At 32.9% G+C, this 26,145-nt stretch overlaps 1 protein-coding gene across 1 annotated transcript in view; it reads left to right on the forward strand.

Moving 5' to 3' along the window:
* Positions 1-25,026, forward strand: part of LOC126889863 (hippocampus abundant transcript-like protein 1) — a 36,064-nt gene extending 11,038 nt beyond the window's left edge. Inside the window, exons 2-7 of the mRNA XM_050658548.1 lie at positions 1,206-1,463; positions 10,866-11,040; positions 14,567-14,750; positions 16,231-16,609; positions 24,008-24,248; positions 24,627-25,026. Coding sequence (XP_050514505.1) covers positions 1,206-1,463; positions 10,866-11,040; positions 14,567-14,750; positions 16,231-16,609; positions 24,008-24,248; positions 24,627-24,741 — 1,352 coding nt within the window. The 3' untranslated portion in view covers positions 24,742-25,026. The remainder of the gene's footprint in view (positions 1-1,205; positions 1,464-10,865; positions 11,041-14,566; positions 14,751-16,230; positions 16,610-24,007; positions 24,249-24,626) is intronic.
* Positions 25,027-26,145: the final 1,119 nt, after the last annotated feature.

Raw genomic sequence — 26,145 nt, forward strand, 5'->3', positions numbered from 1 at the left:
GATCTATAAGTCTGTTAATACTAAATCTTTTTAAAATCCTCAGTCGCAAAAAGAGGTGACTTTGAAAGGGTTGGTAAAGGTGGTCTTTGATGTTAATACAAGATTTAATTGTCAATAGCTCACTTTGCCGTAGAAAAAATTTTTGCAAATCAGGTTCTTGGAAATTAAATAAGCTACAATTTCATATTTAAACATTTTTTCATATCGTTGACGCTAATCTTTATATTCTGAAGAAAAGGCCATTTTTCCAAACTACAGAAATTCCTTATTCGCTTGTAACTCCATTTTTTTAAAGCTAATCACTCTAAGCCGGTCAAACTTCTAGAACCTATTAATAATACATAAATAAAGAAGACCAAATAAGGTCAATGCCTAATTTTAATTAGGATAATGATTGGGGGCTTGCTTTCGATCACTTTTTCGCTGAAAACTAATAGGGACTGACATTCTTTTCATTATAAGTCCCTTATTTTTTGAGCTAGATACTTTTTTTTATTTCTTAAGATATATTTTTTATATGATTTAAATTAGTTTGAACAAGTTATCCTGGAAAAATGCATAGTTTTCCAGTCTTTTGACTTTTAAACTACAATATTTAGCATTTGACGAAGAAGAGCTAATATATAATAAAGTATAGCTCGATTACTATTGGTCTTAAAGGAAATTAAAAAAACGGTTTTGTTTGTTTTTCAAAAGGCACATTTTTGTTAAGTAAATTTGTTTTGATAAAACGAAAACTTTTGGAGTTATGAGCAGAAAACTTACTAAAAACATTGATTTTTTCGATATAAAACTAACACTTTCGCTCGCGAATAAACCGAAAACTATTAATTTTATCAAAAAAATGTACAGAACGTTTTTTGCTTAGAATGAATGTTTTTACCAACTTTTGCGGTCAAAATATAATAAAAAATTTACACCTCCGAGATGAAGTGGCAACCACCCCCATGGTAAAAGCGATTTCGGCATTATATAGATTGTGATCCTTGGACTATTCACTACTTATTCTCAAATTTTCAAGCAAATCGATCCATTCTGTAAAAATTGCGAGGTTTTGTACTATTTTAAGCTTCATTACCTGGACTATCGACAAATAATTTCCTTTATTATTATTTTCGTCTTTAAAAATCATTTCAATCCAGTATTTAATTATAAATTAGCCAATGGTTTAGTTCTCTTCTGCAAATATTAATATTATTTTTCAGGGTCAATTCTGAACAACTTCACAATTTATAGAACTTGCTACAATCTCTTAAAGTATGATGAAGCTGATTGTGCTTTGCTTGGAAGGGTAAGCAATAATCTTACAAGAGAGTTGGAAAAGAATGTACAACCACTTGCTAATATAGTTACCATGGTATTGGAAATGCCAACCGCAACAGTACCAGTTATAATATGCATCTTCGCTGGACCTTGGTCTGATAAACATGGAAGGATACCCGTGCAGCTAATGAGCTTAATAGGTAAGACCTTCTCACATACTATCTTAATTATTTGATTCCAACATTTTGCTCATTTAAAGTTTCCTCTACAGTAATAGCTATTTGTATAACAAGGGAGGAAAGTGCTACTTTTCCTCCCGAGAATGAAGTTTACTGCCCGACGCGTAACGGAGGCCAGTAATTATTCAAGGGAGGAAAAGGCACTTTACTCCCATGTTATACATATGGTTTTTCCACCTTCCTCAAATAACAAGTAAATTTTTCATTTTTACTTAATTTATTTATGTAACTAACCAACAAAATTTATTAGAGCTAAAACTGACAAGTAGGTACAATATAACTGTCAACTGTCAAATATAAGTCAAATTGTTAATGTAAACATTGTTAAATCAAAATAACAATTTACTGATTTTTACCAGTCTGCAAAATACAGGGTGTTTTATAAATAAACGTTAAAACGTATAGATACTTACGTAATAGAAAATAGTTATTGTACATGGCGTCAATAAGTTATATTTCATGAATGAAATACCATGACGTCACTTTTACTTTTCCTCCCTAGGGAGGAAAAATATTTTCCTCCCTAGGGAGATACAACTTTGCTCCCTACAATCACTTTTACTTTTCCTCCCTAGGGAGGAAAAATATTTTCCTCCCTAGGGAGATACAACTTTGCTCCCTACAATCAGGGAGGAAAATATTTTTCCTCCCTAGGGGAGGAAAAATTTTTCCTCATTCATGAAATATAACTTATTGACGCCCTGTACAATATCTATTTTCTATTGCGTAAGTATCTATACATTTTAACGTTTATTTAAAAACATTCTGTATTTTGCAGAATGTTATAAAACAGTAAATTGTTATTCTAATTTAACAATGTTTACATTAATAATTTGACTTATATTTGACAGTTGACCGTTATATTGTACTTACTTGTTAGTTTTAGTTCTAATACATTTTGTTGGTTAGTTACATAAATAAATTAAGTAAAAATGAAAAAATTACTTGTTATTTGAGGAAGGTGGAAAAACCATTGCATAACATGGGAGTAAAGTGCCTTTTCCTCCCTTGAATGATTACTGCCCTCCGCTACGCGTCGGGCAGTAAACTTCATTCTCGGGAGGAAAAGTAGCACTTTCCTCCCTTGTTATACAAATAGCTATTTCATCTGTTAACATGATTTCTGTGTAACGCTCTTTATCGTACACCGACAAAAGACGCCTTCATTTTTTTATATTTGGTTTTAAAGCAATGGTAAGGTGCCGTCCTGTTTGTCGTTTGAAAGTATCAAGTTCATAGTCTTGTTTGACAATACGACTCAATATACAGGGTGTCCTCAAAAGATTGGTCATAAATTATACCACACATTCCGGGGTCAAAAATAGTTCAATTGAACCTAATTTACCTTAGTACTAGAGAGCGGAATATATGCAAAGTGCATATAGATGCATATATTGCATATTTTCAGACAACAAACACAACATTGCATATTTAAGCTAAACACGATTTATTTTGCATATTTTAAAAATATATTATTTAAAAGTTTAAAATTTTCCTCTCTTAGTTGGAATTTTATAACTTCGATATGAACGAGCTCGTTATTTATCTACAGTAGGAAAAATGAAAGAATACCCATGAACGAACATATAAAACACACTGTATTTTTCTGTCACCGTGTCATACAAAAAATTGGCCAGCGCAAGTACACGTAATAATTATTATTACATGTACTTGCGCTGGGCAATTTTCTTTGTGACACGGTGACAGGAAAATACAGCGTGTTTTATATGTTCGTTCATGGGTATTCTTTCATTTTTCCGACTGTATCTATCGCTCATTAGTATCTATCTGGACTTTCCCATTACTACCTGAATTTAACGATTATGGGTGTTCCCAGAAAAATATTATTTTATTAGCGTAGCAAGTCGTAGGTACCTACCTGCTTTTAAGGGTCTAATATTTATTTTGTCAGTTTCCGGCCAACGTTTGTTTAAAGTAAACGTTGTATCGTATTTAGTGTTTTTGAAGTGATTGGTATATATTAAATTTAAATATGTCTACCATTCAAAAAAGTGCTTGGATAAAGTGTTTTCCCGAGTTAAAGCTAAGTGGAGACAAAGTATTTTGCAAGGCCTGTTCCAAAATCGTAAGTTACATTCATTTTCACATTTCATTTTTTACCAGATCTAATAGTCATTAGAACAAAGGAATTTACAATTAAGTGATTCGCTTAATCTTGTTAACACTTTTTCTGCTCATTGTCAAAAAATTCCCGGAAATACAGGGATTACAATTAGAAATAAATTAAAAAATGTTTTAGAAAAAAAATCAGGGCTTCCATTGTTTGAGGAAAGTTGTACGTATTTTTGAAGGCAACTTTTCTGAAGATCTTACGACTTGGCAAATTAGTTTACTGCCTAAATTAAAATATTGTCCTATAACATCAGTAGATGTAGAACGAACTTTTTCTGTGTCCAAACACGTTTTTAGTGATAGAAGGCAAAACTTGCTAGTTGAAAATTTTGAAAAATATTTGATTATAAATTCATACTATAATTTAGATTCTTAATTTAATTATAATATCAGTTTTTGTGTGTCATTTCATTTGTTTTTATGTGAAAAATAAATATGTATTAAACATAAATGTAGGTTGAATTTTTTAAACATAAATGTTTATATTTAATATATTGTTTTATTTTTGAGTATTTTTAATATGCATTTGCATATTTAGACAAATTTAGAAAAAATACCTGCATATTTGTAGTAAAAATAATGCATATATATGCGCATATTTTGGTAATGTTGTGTTGCATATATTCCGCTCTCTACTTCGTACAAATCTGGACTTCGGAGGTAAACTACACGATGTCGACATGGTGTTATTTTGAACAAGTTTCTTTAATCCACTTATTTTATTAATTTGATTATCTAAATTTGTTATATATTATCATTACAATATGGTCATATTGTCTTTCAACCAATTATGGGATATGTCAGATTTTTATTAACATCCTAAGTGCTCTAAACTTTGTTGCAAACACAGGCTAAACACAGTTGCTTGAAATGACATAGTGTAGTTTACCTCAGGGGTCCAAAAATGTGCTCATAAAAAAAGTTACAGTTCTTTGAAGTTACAAAATGAAAATAGATTTTTTTTTTCAATATGTCGAAAACTATTAGAGATTTTTTATTTAAAATAGACATAATATATCATTCTTATGGCAGGAACATCTTAAAACAAAATTATAATGAAATTTGTCCACCCCATAAAAATTTTATGGGGGTTTTGTTCCCTTAAACCCCCCAAACTTTTGTGTACGTTCCAATCAATTCATTATTGTACTACCATTAGTAGTTAAACACAACGTTTTTAAAACTTTTTTGCCTCGTAGTATTTTTTCTATAAGCCAGTTTTTATCGAGATGGGGCTTCTTTTTTAAATCGTATATTTACATAAAAATTTTATGGGGGTTTTGTTCCTTTAAAACCCCCAAATGTTTGTATACGTTCCAATTAAACTATTATTGTGGTACCATTAGTTAAACACAGTGTTTTTAAAAAAATTTTGCATCTTAGTCTTTTTTTGACAAGTCACCTTTTATCGAGATGTGGCTTCTTTTACAAAATATACTTAAAAATGTAAATTATAGATAAATTTTTCTACAACCGTGTTATAAATGCAATTTTTAGCACTCCATACGAACGTTTAAAATGCTACTTTAAGGCACTAGTGCTTTATAATATTTTTAAGGCACTGCAGTTCGTATTGACCGTATACGCTCTGAGCTTCGCTGGTGTCGTTCCTAGCGGTTATTAATTCAACTTTTACCGGTAATTTTTAAATTTATTATTTAATTGTCATCGCTTAATATTTACAACGCAAAAAAGTAATTAAATTGTAATAAATTTTTTTAAGATTTTGCTAATCATTTTGACGTTCTATTGATAAAATATGAATTTCTTACTTCGGATACTTTCACAATTATCGTGTAGATGGCGCTAAGATTAATTTATAATTACATATTACGGAACATTAAAAAAACTTAAATTCAGTATTTAAGACGTAAGTATATTTAAGGTAAAAATATATACCACCGCTTTGACCAACTAATATTTTTTATAATTAATGTTTTTAATTTTAATTTTAAATTAATCACTTTGACATTTATGTCAAATTTCCGGTAAACGTTTACAGACTTGCCACTACTGGCGCTCGCGAATTTGTAAATATCCCCTCTACGTACGAGCTCACAGCGTATAGGCAATTTTGATCTAATGTCAAAAAAATATAAAAATGGAATGTCAGTTAAGTTCAAGGAAAAGTTTTTGTAGATATTGTCCTGTAATTACGTTTGTAGAAAAAATATTGTATGATATGCGTGTTAAAAAGGGCCGCATATGAAATGCCTCCCGAAATAGGATTTCTTACCTGTCGCTAAAATGGTCACATACGAATTGCCTCCCAAGGTTTAAATAAATTACATGGTTCTAATCTTTATGTGAAGGTGAGACGTTGCCGCATCTTCGTCCCTTTGTAAATTTTTGTCAAAATTGGTATTTTGTTATTTTATTTATTTTATTTTCAACCTTTCTGTATTAAACATTATTGACACTAGGCGGTATTTATAAATTTTAACTAACTTATACATATATAATATTTTTATAACAATTATAATATATATATTTTATTATAACCATTATTTTTTATAATTAATAAATTAACAAAAAATACCAAAACATATTAAGTATTTTATAGATTTAATAAAAATAACATAACAAAAAAACTTATTTGGAAAATAATACAAAATATGTATAGAAATATAAAATTACAAAATATTTTTCCTAAATTTATATGATATTACTTTGACAAATTCTAATCTATTTATTTTACATTCTCTTAATTCTAAAATTGTTTCATTTAGAAAATTTATTTTTGCTGTACTTTCCGCAACAATTTTTTTTTGTGTCGAAACAGAATTCATTTTAATGTAGGTATATATTTGAAATTGTAAAATTACATCAATAAAATTATTAATGTTAGGATGAGGGCAGTAGAAAGAAGAACTATACTTGGAATGAACACTTTCGCATGGGTTTGTGGTTCTTTGTAAGGATGAAGAGTGCTCAGCCCACAGATGTGGAGGAAATGTCGAATTTTCAGATATGTAATTATCAACCAGATAATCACAAAACTGGGTGACTCTTTCATCGACTGGTTTAATTTCTGCCAAATCTATATCAAAAAAATCGCCACCATCTTTAGGATGTAAGAATGAAAGACCAAAAACATAAATAAGAAAATGCGTAATTTCGGTTGAGTCAAAACCTTCTTTCTGGTATTCTGGAACTAATCTCAGTGCTTGAACCTTTCTATACCATACCTGACCCAAATGAAAACGACATCCATGAAGATCTGCTTCAGGAAATCCCATACGAATACCATTATGAATGGAAATTTCAAAGTCTGAAGTTATTACTTTAGGGGATACAGGACAATTAATTTTAAAACATTCTTCTATGATATATTTAAAAGCGAGATAATATTAAGATGACTTTTTATCTTGAAGTAAACAAAAGACAAGGGGAATATAATGTCCATTTTTCAAGCCATGTATACTAAACAATTGAGTGAAAAAACGAGGACAGTATTCAAAAGTTCCGTCAACATATCAATTGGAAACGGTCGAAACAAAACGAAGATTTGAAAAACATGTTAATATAACAATATGATTATCTTTGTCATTTTTAATTAAAAAATTTTCATTTCTATTTGTAATAATAGAAGATGAATCGAGAGCTTTATGAAATTCAGATATATTTTTGGGAAGTTTAATTAAAGAATTTGTGGTTCTAGCATAATATAAATTTTGTCTCACCCTATTGATATCATTGATAGTAAATGATCTTCCACGGCTGCTCTTTTTATTGAATTTCTTACGGCTTTTCTATTGTAAACTTCGGCAGACAACTTCTCGTGGTTATGATCTAATATTGATTCAATTATCGTATTTTCACATCCCTGTGTTTTCACAAAAATGCTTTGCAGGTTTTTTAGTACATGTCCACCGTTTTACTGTATCTTTGGCCAACATTTAAAAAGATTAAGGTAAAAGTACTTATTCATGGAATCGTTAAGAAGAGATTAGAATCGCAATTGGAATTACCCAGAAAATACCCAGAGAATATAAACAAACAAAATGATTAAGGTAAAAGTACCTATTTATGGAATTATAAAATGAAATTTATAAATATGGAAGAGATTAGAATCGGAATTGGAATTACCCAGAAAAGCTGGATATTAGATTGTCGGGTAACAACTTTCTTTTCTAAAAAGAAATGTGTACGTCGTACTGTGAAATATTTATGTGAAACAAATTTTATGTAGGTACACTGCTAGGTATGTAATAAGAATTAGAAAAATCAAAATAAATAGATACTACCTATTTAAATTATGATTTGGCAACATTCTGTCATTATACAGAGATTAAATAGACAAAATATCAGCCTAAATGATTAACGAAACGGAGGCATTTCGATTGTACCTGGGAGGCATTTCATGTATGAAAATATTTACCTGAAAAAGTGGGAGGCATTTCGGTAACGCCGTTAAAAAGTACATTTTTAAGGCACTCATGTGAATTGCAGAACTCGCTATCGCTAATCCTGCAAACTTTCACATGCGTGCCTTAAACGTGTACTTTTAACACTTGTATCATAAATAACTATTTCAGACTATTAACAGGTCTTTATAATCGTACTTAACCATTATAAAGGGTGATTCATTTAGAGGTACTTTTTTAAAAAAGAAAAAACAATAAAAAAATGAATTCTATTAGAAAATATTTATTGTCGTAGAAAAGAACCATTCTTTACAATTACTTCTTAAAGCTAATTTCTTTCAAATGTTGACCATGACTGCGGTTAAGACGGTCCATTCTCTAGGTCTAATTATCGATGACGCGTTCTAGCTTTTCGATTGGTATTTGACCAGTGACTCGAGTAATACTGTCCTCAAATGCCTCAATCGTAGCCGGTTTATTCTTGTAGACTTTGGACTTGAAAAATTTTCGTCGAAGTAAATTGGGAAAAACTAGTCTCTATGCAGAATTTAATTACGGTGAATTTTTATTTGGGTGTTTTTGGTGTAAAGTTAAAATCTTGGGAGTTATAGAGCAAAAATTGAAAAAAACACGATTTTCGGGCGCCATTTTGTTTATAAAAAAATGTAGCACACTAGCTGTGGACTTTGCATACCTAATATAGATATTATTAATATATACAATCATAAGATTCAGAGGAAAATATACAATCAGAGGAAAACGCCTAGACGTGTGATGTCACAGGATATAGGCGGCCAAGTCACTGGTCCGAAGCGTGAAATAAATTGCTCACCGAACCGTTTTCTCAGAAAAGCCATGCTTTCACGGGATGTATGGCAGTTGGCACCATATTTTTGGAACCAAATGTCACTTAAGCTATGAATTTCAATGTCTGGTACCAAATAATCCATTATCATGGCGCGATAATGGTCTCCATTCATAGTAACATTATGGCCGGTCCAAGACATGTACCGACGATGACACCGGTCCATAAACCACACCAAACAGTGGTTTTTACTGAATGTATTGGCAACTCTTGAACCTCTTTGGGTCGCTCATCAACCCAAATACGGGCATTTTGTTTATTCACGTCCTCATTAAGCCAAAAACGGGCCTCATCGGAAACCATTTTTTTTGCTCTAAGCGCACGAAACACATTCCTCATTGAACGCCTATTTTCGTAATACAGCTAAATAATTTCTAGACGTTGTGCCGAGTTAAGTCTTTCCAGGATGAAATGTCAAACAATACTGAATAAGAAAGCAACTTTAGATGAAACCATTCATGCACGATCTCCCAACAAATCCTCACAAAAACAGTACCTCTAATTGAATCACCCTTTACAAATATGTGGTGGATTCGACAAATATTCAAAATATCTCGATAAACACTGGCTTATCGAAAAAGTAATAGGAGACAAAGAAGTTTTAAAAACGTTGTGTTTAACTAATGGTGCCACAATAATAATTTTTAATTGGAACGTACACAAAAGTTTGGGGGGTTTAAGGGATCAAAACCCCCATAAAATTTTTATGGGGTGCACAAATTTCACTTTAATTATTTTTTAAGATGTTGCTGCCAGAATAATGCCACATGTTCATTTTCAATAAAAAATCTCTAAGAGTTTTCGATTTATGAAAAAAAAATCGATTTTCAATTTGTAACTTCAAAGGGCTGTAACTTTTTTGTGTGCACTATTATAGGTAAGTGAGGTTCAATCAACCTATTTTTAAACCCAGAATCTGTGCTATAATTTATGACCAATCTTTTCGGGACACCCTGTATATTAAGCCGAGATCCCATGCAACATGGCGTAGAAGGCCAAAAGACATAGAAAATATGTAATAGTAAAAGCTAAAAAGGAAATCAACGCAACGTAAAATAGCGCGGAATCTCCCATCGTTTGTCGGTAAATCAACAAGGTTTAAAGGAAGTCAGTAGCTGTTACAGAGTAGGTACGTAACCCTCCAACCTTTCCGACTCGGCTAGAGGCTTGTACGCTCAGTACCGTGGTAATTTTTGGTATGGAGCGGTATACCAATGCTGTGTTTGAATATTTACCATTGTATGAATTATCCAAACTACTAAAATTTCTACAGCCAACACTGGTGGTATACTCTCGATACTCGAGGGGACACGTTCCATTGGAAAGATCGGACCAAATTTATCAAAAAGTAAATGTAAGGACTGAAATAGTTTTGTACACACTTATGAATACAGGTAAATAGGTAGAAGTGGACTTTTGAAGTGTGTAAATTAAATAATGCCTAGCTGAGCGCTTTCGGCTTATAAAGCCATCTTCAGAGCTATGCTACAATAAAATGGTCTCTAATGAGTAATTGATTTTAGAATTCAAAAGTTTAACTTACGTCAAAAGGTTCGAAATACCACTATAAAATAAAGAGAGATGGATCTCATGTACGATATAAAAATATTTCTATTTTCTTATGAAGTTATTTTAATTGATGAAAAAAACTGCATAAGAAAATAGAACTATTTTTTTATCGTACATGGAATCCATCTCTCTTCATAGTGGTATTTTGAACCTTTTGACGTAAGTTAAACTTTTGAATTCTAAAATCAATTATTCATTAGAGACCTTTTTATTGTAGCATAGCTCTGAAGATGGCTTCATAAGCCGAAAGCGTTCAGCTAGGAATTATTTAATTTACACACTTCAAAAGTACACTTCTCCCTATTCTCTCTCTTCTTTACACTATTATGTATTTTCTATATCTCTTTGCCGGCGTAAACTAATGAAGAGTGCCGCATCATGTGCCATGGAATTCTGGTTTTATACCGCTACACCAATATTTCGTTATAGGTTTTACTGTCTCTATGTCCATTTTTGGAATCATGGCCGCTTTTAGAAACTTATCACCGTGGTACTTTGTGCTTGCGGCAATACCTTCGATGTTGACAGGTGGTGCACCAACCTATTTTGCTGTCATTTTAGCGTATATCAACGATATTTCAACAGATCATACTAGAGCTTTAAGGTAATAATTTATTTATTTTCTTATTTATTTATATTTATATTGTATTGAAGCTATTTCCTTGTGACATATTTTGTAATTTACTATTTTATTTGGAAATAAAGCTACAATTTAAGTTTAAAATTAATAGTCCAGAGAAATAAGGTTTTTCTCGTGACACATCCCCCTCCAGGCCGAAACCAAATTTTTTGAGTAGTATGGACATCTATATTATTAACATATATGTTTCCTGCAGCCGATTTTGATGATATACATAGTTATAAACAATTGAAGATCGAAAAACGGTAAATTATCGCTTTTTTCGTCTATTACCAAAAAGTTAAGCACTTTAAACAAATTTGAGAGTAAGAAACTCATAAATCGTATAAAAAACTTCAATATGGCATTCGCTGAATATGTCCAACCTTATTGGTTGCTTAGAAAATTGCAAAATAAATCATAAATATTGAGTTTTTATAAATATTCGTAACTTAGGTAAAAATTAACTTAGAATCTTCTTATTACGCGGTATGTCGAGACTTCTTGTACTTAAATTATATTTTAAATTTCAAAGCAATTGGTCAAATAGTTTAAAAGTTATTTAATTTATTTTTCCCAAATTCATTTTTTTTGCAACACTATAAGTCAGAAAATTATGAGGTTACAATAATACTTCGGACAGTTTATGAAAGAAGAACATTTATACTATTACCCTAATTAAAAATAAATGACAAAAAATAATTTTAAACAGTGTAAAATTATTTTGCAAAAACATGTCCATTTTTTGCTTACTTATAAACAATTAGAATAACTTTTTAACCGTTACCCGTAGAAAAATTATTTTTTCATATTTAGAAAGACTGAATTTTTATACACATTTAGAAAGAAAAAAACTGTTCTAGGACATTTAGGAACAAAGTTAGCCCCCCCATTTTTTTAATTCACATGTTTTTGCAAAATTATTTTGCAATATCTATAATTATTTTTTGTCATTTTTTTTAAATTAAATTAATACTGTAAATTTTCTTCTTTCATAAACTATCCAAAATATTACTGTAACTTCATCATTTTCTGACTTACAGTGTTGCAAAAAAAATTAATTTTGGATAAACAAATTAAATAACTTTTAAACTATTTGACCAATGGCTTTGGAATTTAGGGTGTAATTTAAGCACCATAAGTCTCAGCATTCCATGTAATAAGAAGGTTCTAAGTTAATTTTTACATAAGTTATGAATATTTATAAAAACTCAAAATTTATGATTTTTTTGGCAATTTTCTAAGTAACCAATAAGGATAGACATATTCAGCGAACGCCATATTGAAGTTTTTTATACGGTTTATGAGTTTATTACTCTCAAATTTGTTTAAAATGCCCAATTTTTTAGTAAGAGACGAAAAAAGCAAAAATTTACCGTTTTTTGATGTTCATTGGTTTATAACTATGTATATCATCAAAATCGGCTGCAGGAAACATATTATAGGTTATTATTATAGATGACCATATTACTCGAAAAATTTGGTTTCAGCTTGGAGGGGGATGTGTCACCAACACGATATTTTTTTTCCTTATTTCTCTGAACTATAAAGTTATGTCACGTTTCGATTTCCACTTCGAGAATCGTTTCAAAATACATAATATTAATAAATTATGTAAACAAATTTGTTTTTTTGCTTGGTAAAAAAATTTTGTAATAATTTATGGTAGCTTATTTATGTATGTTAGGTATGTTATTTCTGTAATCCCCAAGCGGGAATTTTTGCAGTTACTCGAGCGCGTCAAATTATCATATGGGGAGAAACCTGGTACCCTGCAGATGTACCTCTACCATTTATTGGCTCTTAACACAGGGGAGTTCGTTAAGGGGGCACGAAAAAAAAAATCTATCCTTAAAAAAACTCGAAATTGTCAGATTAAGATAAGGTAAGCTAAGTACATGCAAAAGAGTGTATATTTAAAAAAATCTGACGATTTCAGCCGGGCGCAAGGAAATGGGTGAGTCCCAAAATTTCACACGAAAAAAGCGAACATTTCGCGAAATAATTGACAGATCCAAAAACTAAAAAATATGTGCTCAATATTTTTTAAAAATCTTTTCTTAAAACACGACTTCCCACAGAGAGGGGTGGGAGGTAAATTTAAGATTTTAAATACGAATCCCGCGATATTTCGCGAAATGAACATCAGATCGAAATACTGTAAAATACACTTATTCAATATTGTTGAAAAATTTATCGAATGGCACCAAACACATCCGAGATAGGTTAGGCAGAGGGACACATGATCAACCAGTTCTTAGACATGGTGGTCAACGTGGGACTGGTGTACCACCAGTCGTAGTTAAGCCCGTATAATACCATAGCCCGTAGTTAAAGCTTAAAGACAAATTACATGCTATGCATTTTCTAACGGATATTTTTAAGTTAAAGTGGATTTCGTATAATCTTTCAATAAAGTCGTCCCAGGAACGCAACTCATAAATATTTGTAATACTAATATCATTTTAAAGTTGTCTACTTTAAAATGTATCATATAATATGTCCGAATTGTCAATATGAATGGGTCAGATAAAATTAAATTATTAGACGAATTTTTCTACAAACAAGCAACAAAAAGAAAATTTGTTTTTTATAATGTTTTGTATTTTGATAACGATTTCCGAAGTGGAAGTCGAAACGTCAAATAAAGTTAATTTCAAACATAAATTGAATGTCTGGCTAATCGGCTCGGCCAAGGCCATTAAATTCGCACAAAAAAAATCATAAATTGTAGTTTTATTCCCAAATAGAATAGTAAAATATTTATATTCTCTTTTCTTTCCCAAAAGATATACTAAAAGTTTATTTCTAAGTACAGTAGAGTCCTCGTTAACCAAACAGTTTTTTCGGATAACGATTTTTTCGATTAACAATAGACGAGATTCCTAAAGTTAATAATAAACGAGATTTAATTCAATAATAATATGCTCCCCCCTCGTAACTATTTTCCCTCTTATCACGGAAAATATCGACTGCACGAAAAAAATTGTTAAAAATAAATTGAAGAAAATCACATCAATGGAGGAAGTGAGTCGGGATTTTCAATTTACACTACTATTACCCCCCCCCCTTATCCCTAAATGTAAGAATAATAAAATTTCGAGCAGCCAAAAAACAAAATTCAAGTCAATAATTATTCCGCTTATGCTGCTTATAATAATTACTGCTGCTTTTATTTTATATTTTAATATAAAAATATTCAATTTGTGGGTTAGGCTACACAGCGCAACACAGTTGAGCTCTGAGGGTCTGAGCGCAACACAGTTGAGCATTTAATTACTCACAGTTTGTGTCGAAAAGTTGAAAATGGCAGAGATTAAATTTACACCACTATTTAAATTTACACCACTGGTTTAATTTTACACCACTATTGAGCCCCTCCCCCTAAGTAAGAGCACATTTTGGGCAGCTCGCCTTGTACTATTCAATTCAGAATGCAATAGATAAAACCAATGAAGACGTGTTTACAACAAAAAAGACTTATTTTACTCTAACATGGACTATTTTTTAGAATGGCCATCTTTGAAGCAGTTTTATTGGTTGCTCTTCTGCTAGGATCTCTTTCTAGTGGTCCCATTCTTTATTCCACAAACTATGAAACTGTATTTTTCCTAGCTGCTGGATTACTTGCCTTGGCATCGCTGTATACGATGTTTCTTTTACCAGAGACAGCTAAAATTAAGGAAGGTGAGGAAGTAAGTAAACATACGTAAGTAAATATTATATTTTGTTTAATATTTATTTGTTGAGTTACGTTACCATAATTGATTAATTCATCATCATCATCACAATTCTGGTTTTAAAACCATGTGTGGTCCCACTCAAGGATTTTTCTCCAGTAGTCCCTAACCAAGGGACCCCTTGGTTAGGGCCCTTCTTTCGCCAAGCACGTATTCCCACATTCTCGAGTCTTCATCGATGTTATCAAGGAATCTCATTCTGAGTCTTCTTCTGCTTCTTTGACCAGTGCTCATCAAGGATAGCTTTACCAGCTGGGTCATTTTGTTCCATCCGCATTACATATCGGACGTCTTATCTTAATACATTTTACGCTATCAGGCTGCTGGTATATTCTATAAGGTTCAAAGTTGTATCGTGTTCTCCACACTCCATTGTTATACACCGCTTCATAGATTCTCCTTACTACTTTCCTATAGAAGCATCCTAACATATTTTCACTATTTTTTATTGTTAGAGTTCAGATCTTCGAACCACATGTAAAATCTGGGCGTATTATTGTTCTATAGGCTTTTAGGTTCTACAGATATTTGTATTTCTCCATATAATTGAGGATTTAAGAAGGAGCTCCAATTTTGCCAAAACGAAAACAATGACAAACACACAAGATAATAGAAACGTAATACTAAACGACACCACAATAGAAGCGGTTAATGATTATTGTATATATTTGGGACAGATAATAAAAATAAATAAGAAAAACCAAACAGCAGAGGTAAAAAGAAGGGTCAGATTAGCCTGGGCAGGATTTGGGAAATTAAAATGGGTCCTAAATAATAAAAAAATACAATACTTAAAAACAAGAGTGTTTGGCCAGTGCATACTCCCAATTCTCACATACGCATGCCAAACATGGACCTTGGCCAAAGCATACATGGATAAAATAATGAAGACACAAAGAGCTATGGAGAGGGCAATGTTAGGAGTAAAATTAACAGACAAAAAGAAAAACAACTGGGTAAGAAATAAAACAAAAGTCAAAGACGCAGAACAACATATGTATAGCCAGGCTAAAATAGAGCTTCGCAGGTCATAACGCTAGACAAACGGACAATAGGTGGAATAGCACGATACAACAATGGATACCATGGACAGGAAAGAGAGCAAGAGGACGACCTCAGATGAGATGGGAAGACGACATTAAAAAGATAGGAGGAACGCACTGGAAACGGAAAGTACTAAACAGAAGCGAACGGAGAAAACTGGGGGAAGCCTATGTTCAAAACTGAATGAATTAAAGGGCAAAAGAGGAAAAGGGTAGCTCAACATAGCACATGATATACAGCTCAAAATACATCTACACAACCACATTTCAAATGCTTGAAGCTTCTTATCTCTCTGGCTGAAGAGCAAACGAAATCCTAGAAATTTTACAAAGAGCTCTTGTATAATTTATTTTGAAAGGTAATTATCATGATTGGGTCTTTTTAATTCTAGGGTACTTTGAAAGAACTTATCCGCTGTTCCTACTTTATCGACATGTTCAAAGCTGTATTTAAGAAACGAGAACACCATGACAGGTGTATTGTGGTGAGCATTGTGGTAACTATAACGATCATGAACTTTATTACGAATGGAGAGAACGTGATCAAATTTCCATTTTTGCGGGAGAAGCTAGGTTGGACTCTAAATAAAAACAACTACTTTAATGCAGCCTCCCATGTTATTACCATCGTGGGAACCGTTGGGGCTACACTAGTATTGCACAGAAAACTACACATGAAGGAAACTGTGGTAAGCTTGATGGGGATATTGGGATTCGTTTTAAATTCATTTTTGAGAGGAGCGGCTACAAGTGACGCATACATTTATGTGGGTAAGTATAATTTTCTTTATGTTATCATCTTGTACATTGGTATGTTTATTTCTGCGTATGTATTTAACTTTGGTGTGGTATAAGTCCATAAAAACCTGGACCTCATCGTTTCGTGGTCCCAGGCTACACCGTGCTCTCTTGTCTGTTAGAATCAGCAGGGTCTGCAAATCTGAGTTCCCCCTGCCGATGCCACTCAGAATATCTAACCCCCAAAACCTTATGGACTCAAATAAAGCCACAAGTCTCTGAAAAGGCAACTCTCTCACCTGGTTCGGCTACATAGATGCCGATCCCAGGATCTGTCACCTCTGATAGGCCAATGCCGGACATTCCCAGCGGACTTGTGAGGAGGTTTCCTCCTCCTCATTACATAGACGGCACCATGAGCCATCCGCCAGTCCAAGCAGATGAAGGTGCCGTCCGAGTCTACAGTGGCCGGTGAGCATACTGACCACCAGAGAGCGTCTCCTACAATCTAGAAGAAGCAGTTGGGCTGTGAGACTTTGAATGACTCCACTATGTGGAGTCTAGCCTGTATAAAACCTCTACACTTGGCCCAGGAGTCCTGGAACTTCCGCAGAAGAAGCTCCCTGAGACTACCCCTACCAGTACTGAAGGGCACCCCAATCACAGGTTCGGGTCCACAGGCAAAGTGGATGAGCCCCGTCTTACCAGGGCGTCAGCCAGTTCCTTGCCTTCCACACCTGTGTGTCCCGGTACTCACACCAACCTAATCGTGTTGGTCAGAGCAACCTCATCCAGTGATCTCTTGCACTCAAGAACCAGCTTAGAGCTGATCTTAGGCGCTTCCAAAGCCCTTAACGCTGCCTGGCTCTAAGAGCAGATAGAAATGGTCCTGCCTGAGTAAGCCCTGTCTGTAGTCTCTTGAGCACATACCAGTATCGCAAATATCTCGGCCTAAAAAACTGATGCATGAGAGCCTGGCTAGACTCAAATCCGACTCCACCACCATACACTTCAGCACCTGCCCGCTCCTTCATTCTGGACCCATCTGTGAACCAGGTAAGCCCGCCCATTCCGACATATTAGTGTGGGTTCTCGTTCTACTTACTCATCCCGGTCAGAAAATTGAACGAAGAAGGAGCATGAGAACTCAAATTGTGGGGCCATGATGTCCTGTACCATAGAAAGCACAGCACAAGACTCGATAGCCTGTCTCCAAATGTCACAATGGCCCATCCGCTAGAGATGGGAAAAACCTACCGGATATAACCGGTTTTTTCCTTTGCAACTACCGGTTTTTCTAGTTGTTTTTTTGTCCCGGTTATAACCGATTTTTTCTTTTTAATGTAATAACCGTTAAAAAACTGAACAAGTGGAAAAAATACTGAATTTAGAGAAAAAATGGGAAAATTTTTCGCCCCCGTGCATAAATGAGAAACTTTAAGCTGACTGAAACACGATGTGACGATTATACAACACTGATGACTGATTTCTATACTGATATGGACTGATATCGATTCGAATGTAGTATCGCAAACTAAAGCGCAGTGTAAATGTTACCTAATTGGTATTGGCTATGACTAAAAAAACCTAACACCGGTTTTTGGAATAACCGATTTTTTTGACCGGTTATAACCGCCAGTTTAAACCGTAGGTAAAAAAACCGGTATAACTGAAAACCGGTGTTTTTGTCAACAACCGCCATCCCTACCATCCGCCCATTAATTCCCAACCAGTATATGCAGCAATTGAGACGATAGGCACCGATCATGGCTTCCGTATTTAACTTTAGTTTATATGTAATTTTTGGTCATTTTGGATTCTTTTTGATTTACACAAAAAATGCCATGAGATCGCGGTCGTTGGCAATTTCGTCATTTAGGCGGCTTCGAAAAGGGAGACATTGTAGTCATTAAAGAGGCGTGTTTTAGTTTACAGGAAATTTCACGGAGAATTGAAGCTAATCCATCAATGGTGTTAAGAGTTGGTCCAATGGTCCAAGAGGAGATGGTCCACTGATGAGGTTAATCGCCATCATGGATTATCTGAAAGTTTTAGAATATTGCGAGACCGTGATTTGCGTCATCTAAAATTTCCAGCTCTCATAAATAGATGGGACAGTGTACGCCAAGTAAAAGATGATTTAGTTGCAGCTAGATAAAGGGTAGTCTAAAAAAAACAGTTAATGAAAGATTACTAGGAATGGGATTGGCAGCTTACTGGCTGCTTTTGGTGTTATCTTTGACACCACACCATAAGCCCTGACGCTTAAAATGGTGCAGAGCTCGGAAAAACTGGAATGGTCAATGGAGTGGAAGTAAAATGCTTTCGAGGAGAGAGATGAAATGTAGACTTGGCTATTGAACGTCATACTGCAATACAACTAAGTATTACGGTATGGAGTGCTATATGAATGGAAACCTGATCACCTCTAGTTCTTATTAACGGCAACCTGACAGCTTGATGATATAGTACTGCAAGCAGTTTTACATCCTTATCTACAAACCATTCTAAATGCTATCTTTTAACAGGATAACGCAAGACGTCATATTGTCGTGAAACCATGGAGTTCATAAAGAGATCCGGTATAGAGACTTTGAAGTGCCCATCAATATCAGCTGATTTTTCACCCATCGAAAATGTGCGGGATATGACAGGTGGAAACATAAAACAATTCCCACGTTCTGTAATATTCCGCAATGTGATATAGGCCAGTGTTTCCCAAAGTGTGGGTCGCGACCCCCTGGGGGTCGCAATGAGGTACTAGGGGGGTCGCCGGAAATTTCCAAAATAAGACAAAAACACTACTTTGTTAAATCATGTATTTTTATTTTAATAAAGCCGTAAATAAAAATTAACAATTAATTATCAAACGAAACATAAAACTAAATATTAAAAGTCCTTAAAAGTAAAAGAAAAAAATAAGTCAAATATTACAATGTTAATGAGACCCATTCGCCTGTTTTTTTGAAACTAGTCTTTCAAATCTAGGCTGTGTATTTGAGACACACACAATTATATCGTTTTCAAGTATGAGACGATTTCTCACTTTTGTTTTAATGACAGTCAAAGACGAGACACTTAACTCACATAAATATGATGTTACAAATGGAACCAAACATTTTACAGCTTCATTCGCCAACTGAGGGTATCCCTGCATCTTTTTGGTCCAAAATTCGTCCGGGTTCTGGGAAAAAAATTGGAGCTTCAACATTCCATCACTTGATATTTCAATAAGTTGTTCTTTCATGTTTATTGGTATTTCAGCATGTTGAAAGGAATCGGCTAAAAACGGATTCCGTATCCATCTGCAACTGTCGTAACTGTTTTGAATTTCTTCGGGGAAATAATCACAGAGCTGTTGTTTTAAATTAAGCAAAGTAACTTGGATGCCTGCATAAACTTGTTCAAAGTTTATAGCACTATAACATACATTTTCTATAATTTCCTGAACGCACTGGAATGAATCGAGCTGCTTTTTGCCAAGTGAAGTTGACCATAAATCGATTTTTCTTATAAACCCCTTAATTTTATCTGTGGCTGTAATTATATTAATGTCGCGACCTTGCAAATTACTGTTCAAAATATTTAATTGTTCGAATATATCAGCAAAAAAAAACTAGTTTCAAAAGCCAAATAGGATCGGAAAATTGATTTTCATATGGGGACTTCTCATCTTTCAAATACATTAAAAGCTCTGCTCTTAAGTCAAATACTCTTTTTAAGACGTTTCCCCTTGAAAGCCACCTTACTTCGGTGTGATAAAGAAGATTTTGAAATATAGCACCCATGTCTTCGCAGATTTTTCGAAAAATACGGGTCTGTAAAGCTTTTCCTTTAATGGAATTTACAACTTTAATGATGGATTTCATAACACAGTCCATTTCAGGAGGTAAAGCTTTTGACGCCAGAGCTTCTCGATGTAAAAAAACAATGTCTCCATGTGGCATTAGGCATTATTTCTTGTAATCTGACGAAAAGACCAGATTGATGTCCTGTCGTAGCTTTAGCGCCATCTGTGCATATAGCAATACATTTTCCCCAGTCAATAACATATTTACTTGTGCGTTTCACAAAACTGTCGAATAAACATTTTCGAGTGGTATTGGTCTCCAATGGGGAACAAAATAAAATATCTTCTTGAATGCCATTATTTGTATCATATCTTACAAACGTAATAAATTGGGCATATTTAGATATATCCGTGGATTCGTCCATTTGAAGAGAGAAGTACGTGCATTTATTAAGATTTTCCACAACTTGCGCTTGAATATCTTCTGCCATATCACTAATTCTTCTTTGGATAGTATTATTTGACAGAGGTATTGTTTTTAACTTTGCAGACTCTTTTTCACCAATCATTATATGTACCATTTCAACAGCTGCTGGCAAAATCAGATTTTCAGCAATTGTGTGCGGATTACTAGTTTTGGCAACGCGATAAGCAACTTTATAACTTGCTAATAATGCTTTTTCGTTAGTAGTGGTTGCCAATTGAAAAGTATCTTGCTGTTTGTGAAGGACGTTCAGCTTTCTTTCAAAGAATTCTACGGGTTTGTCTTTTTTATCTGGATGTTTGCTATTTAAATGTCGAAGTAACTTTGATGGCTTCATGCTTTCGTTTGACAATACTTCTCCACAAATAACACATTGTGGTTTATTGGAAATAATAGTAAAACCATATTTAATCACTGTAAAGTCTGTTTTTCTTTTTATTACTGCCACTTTCAGACGTAGATGGTTCTGCACTTCTTTTTAAAAACTTATCGATAATTTGTAATTTATCGTAGACGTAAATACGTAAACGGGAATACGTAAGTGGCAAAATATTTACTCATTACTTAATACCGTTGCATTCGCCACAACGTGCTGTTTCGAACTGAGGTCTCATTGCACATCGCCGCTTATATAAAGCCAAAACGAGGCTACGAGAACGTTCCAGAGTGCCATCTAGTAGCGAAGTAATGAGTAGAGCCTTCGCGAATATCATGGAAAAGTATTGCGATGTAGACACAAAGTTGTCGCGGTGTACAATGTGCAGTCGACTTTTTATTATTTATTTTTATTGTAAATGCTAGTCTGGCAGAAGTACTACTAGTGTACTAGTGGGACAGATCGCAATTATTAAAATAATTGTTGAATTTTTTAAATGTATTTAGTTTGAATTTAAACAGTAAAGTAAAATAAAATTTGAGAAACCATCAGTTGTAAATTAGGCACGCTATTTTTGTCGCTATTTTGGTTTGGGTGATGAGGGTCGCGCTTTAGATAAGTTTGGGAAACACTGATATAGGCTAATTAGTTCGATCAATACCCCATAGAATAACTAAGTGTATCGAAAATCAAGAAGGAGGCATTCATTATTAAATTATTGACGAAAATGGCGATTAAAATTTGTTTATAATGTAAATAACTAGTTTTGATGGGAAATAAGCCACAATTTTACTAAAAAATTATTTTATTAACGTTTCGACGTCCAAATCGGATGCCGTTGTCAAAATACAAAAAATTTAAATTAAAAAATCATATTAATGAATTAAACAAAAATATTGTTGCTTAGTAAAAAATTCTTCTAATAATTTATTTAATCTGACTCATTTATATCGGCATCAGACATATATTATACATTTTAAAGTAGAAGACTTTAAAATGCTATTGCCAATATTTATGAGCTGCGTTCCTGGGACGACTTTACTGAAAGATAGTTCATTCGATTACATGAAATCAACCCCAACTCAAGAATATCCGTCACAAAAAATTATAACATGTGATCTGTCTTTAAAAATACAACCACATGCAACGGTGACAGTAAAATTCCCGGGTTAGAGATTCCATAGTAAATCACGAGGGAAAACCAGGAAAAACCGTCGTGATACTATCCTAACATCATGAGTGTTAGGTCTTACTTTTGTTTACTCTCAAAACTAATACTAAATTCTGACTTTAATATGTACATATGTTATTTTAAATTATAAACAAAATTAAAAATACATAGATATATAAATAATAACAAAATATAAAATAATATGTACTAACTCAATATGTTATTGACTTACTAATCATGGTATTTTCTTTATATTGACTTCTTTTTTTAGTAAGGGTAAACCATATGCATCCTACTGCATTCTACCGAGGAATTTGCGACACAATTGGTTTCATTTAGCATTGTTAGAGCCGCTTCTTTGATTTTTCTCTTTTTACTATCTGTTGTTTTTAGGACTATACTTGAATCTCTCCACTGATCTCTATGTTCATTATTCCATGCGTGTTGACATATTTGAGATCTATCAAATTCTCTATTTTTAATATAAGACTGATGTTCACTTATTCTAACCTTTAATGGTCTTGATGTTTCACTTAAATAAAATTGTTCACGTTTACAAGGTATTTTATAAATACAATTCTTTGTTCTTTCTTGTTCACTGTTAGGTTTAGTTTTAGATAAAATAGATCTCAGCGTGTTTGTTGTTTTGAATGTTGTTGAAATGTTGAATTTATTTCCTATTGTTTTAAGTTTCTCGGATGGTACTTTTCTATATATTGTATCGATATTTTCCTCGTATAATTTCTTGTGAATGCTATAGGATCCCGTTCTAAGTTGTTGTGTTCCATTGTATCCAATCTTGACAATTCCTTATTTATAAACGATAAAGGATAATCATTTTTCTAATAAAACAGATGTTAACAATTGTTTTTCTTCTAAGAATGAATTTTCGTTAGAACCAGTAATTTTGGCTCTATCATACTAAAGGATTTAATGATTCCCTTTTTAACGTTGATGTTGTGATTTGATTTGTAATTAAGATATCTGTTGGTGTGTGTTGGTGTTCTATACACTTGAGTCTCATATCCAGTATCCTTCTTTGAGACTAAAACATCGAGGAAAGGTAAGGTGTTATTATATTTCTTTTCCATTATAATTTTTATTGTCTCTTCTTGATCGTTTATAATATTTATGAATGTATCCTCCTTCTTAAAATGCTTACCCGTTCCGGGTGTTGGCGATCATCATGGCTATCTTGACTTTGTTTGCCGCAGCGCGGAACAGTTCAGTGGTAGTCGTGTTATACAACTTTCGTAAATTTTGAAGCCAGCAAATGTGTCTTCTTCCCGGTCCTCTTTTACCATTTACCTTACCTTGGAGAATCAGTTGGAGAAGGCCGTAACGTTGTTTATGTTACGGCTGTATGGCTGTTGGTTATGTTTTTGTTAAGGTTGTAACAATGTTTATAATGTTATTAAATAATAGGAATATTATTTGATTACATAAATAAATATTTAAAAAATGTTTTTATCCTTCTAGGTGTTGCATATTTTTGGCTATCAATATAAATATTTTTATGTTTTGACATTTTTTTTTTAATTCTGGACCTTGTTTGGTGGGGAAATCTCACCAATTCTAGGTTTTAATAATTAATCCTATTTATTTTTCAGGAGCCGTTGTATCAATTTTCGCGGGAGCTGCTATGCCTTTGCTGAGGACCCGAATAGCGCAAATCGTTCCTGCAGAAGAAATGGGCAAAATTTTTGCTTTAATTGTTGGTCTGGGAGGTGTTGCTGGGCTCTCGGCGGCATATATGTATACCACTTTCTACAATGCTACAATAAACATCCATTCCGGTGCATTTAACTACTTTTCTGCAATACTGTACCTATTTGCAATTTTCTTAGTGGGGTAAGTACGTTAAAAATGTAATAGTACTAAATATATCCACTTTATTACTATTGCGATATAAATATATGTTCAATCACAAATTAGTCAATTAATTTGTAATCTCACATTAATCTTAACTTCCTAAATTTTTATAGTTTCACCGTGTATATTGTGAAACATATCGATTAATAGCTTAATTAGAGTTTATTCAACTTCCTGCAAACTGAATAAATTGACAAATAGTGTTATTTCTAATTGTACTTCCTAGCGTTGAAATCGCTTTCTGTTTAAATTGTATTGGTTAGTTTTCAAAGTTCAAAGTTTTTGTTACTATGCAACAGGCATATGATTTTTTTTGTAAATGGGTATGTAGTAGTAACAGGTTTATTATTATTTCAGGATAATTATATGTTTTGAGTTGTGCTCCCCTAAGAAGAAGCATAACCTGGCTTTACCAGAAAGTATGTCGAAGGACAAACAAGAGTCGAATGGAGTGTATATTGTGCCAACATAATAGGATTAGGTAAATGAAGACTTTACAGTGTTGGAAAATGTGATACTGAAAATACTTTCTTTCTTGTGGCATATCTAATTTAACCATTACTTTATAGGAGAATAAGTCAGATTTTACATTTTAAACTACATAATGTTTGACGTTTAGATTTCCACTTCGGAAATCGTTCTCAAAAAATATTGTTTTAAAAAATTCTATGTAACCAACCAATTTGCGTGTTATTAGATTATATCTTTTAAAAATTGATCTTGTAGGCAACAGCATAAATAAATCTAATTAAGTCGACGATTTTATAACCAGATGACGTCATAACTTCGACAAATAGAACCGAAAAAAATTAAACGTGCAAGAAAAACATTACAATTTGAAAATAAAAATCGACTTGTTTTTTAATTTCTTGCGTATCTACCCATGCGGTACTTTTGGCACACGCTGTATATTTAACATATATACAGGGTGATTGATTAGTGGGGTAAAGCTTCGTAGATCCGTTATAGTAATGGATAGCGATTAAAATTAATAACAAAAATTGTACCCGACTTTGAGCTTCATATTACAGAATTAGCTAGAATGTTACAGGGTGTTCGATAACATAGTGGCAGACCAAACTTATGTTTTTTTTTAAATGGAATACCCTGAATTTTATTTTATATTCGAAATCTTCTTAACTTCTCTAAAAGGTTTGGTATGTTATGCAGGGTATTTACAAAATTTTAACCAATTTTATATGAAAATCGTACCAAGTTCAACTCCCTGTATAAATAAAAATAAGCAAAACGACAATAGTTTATTGATACCATAGTTTTTTATTTATTATCAAAATTTTCATAAATGATCGATATTGCTAATTTTCTTTATATTGAATAGGTACAGGGTTACTCAAAAGGCAAGTACATTATTTTCTCAGTAATTTTAAATGGAACATCCTGTATTTTATATCACTATCGAAAAGTACCATTACCGTACTTTAATTCGTATACAACATTCCCTAAGTCTAAATTTATTAGTTTTCAAGATATTTTCATTTTCCTTGCACCACTAGCGTGGCCACCCAGATTACCAGAATTTAATAAACTGGACCGATTTTTTGGGGTTACTTTAAGAATGAAGGTTATAAAATGCCTCCAACAACAAGAGATTAGATGACAAATAGAATACAAAGGGTTTTTTAAAGTGTTAATTTACAAATGCTTCGTACTGTAATTAACTCAATCAATGACCGTTTTAGGCATGCATAAATGTGTTAGTGGGTCATTTTGAACAACTTAAGTAATTAGATATTTAAAATATTTTATTAAAAGTAGCTTTTAATTTTTTTAAAAATGTATTTTGTGTTCATGTTTTTTTTTGTAAAATTGTTTACTGATAAATTATTTTTCGTTTTTTATTTGTTACATTATTACA

The sequence above is a fragment of the Diabrotica virgifera genome, chromosome 8 (assembly GCF_917563875.1).
Source record: "Diabrotica virgifera virgifera chromosome 8, PGI_DIABVI_V3a".
Classification (NCBI taxonomy): domain Eukaryota; kingdom Metazoa; phylum Arthropoda; class Insecta; order Coleoptera; family Chrysomelidae; genus Diabrotica; species Diabrotica virgifera.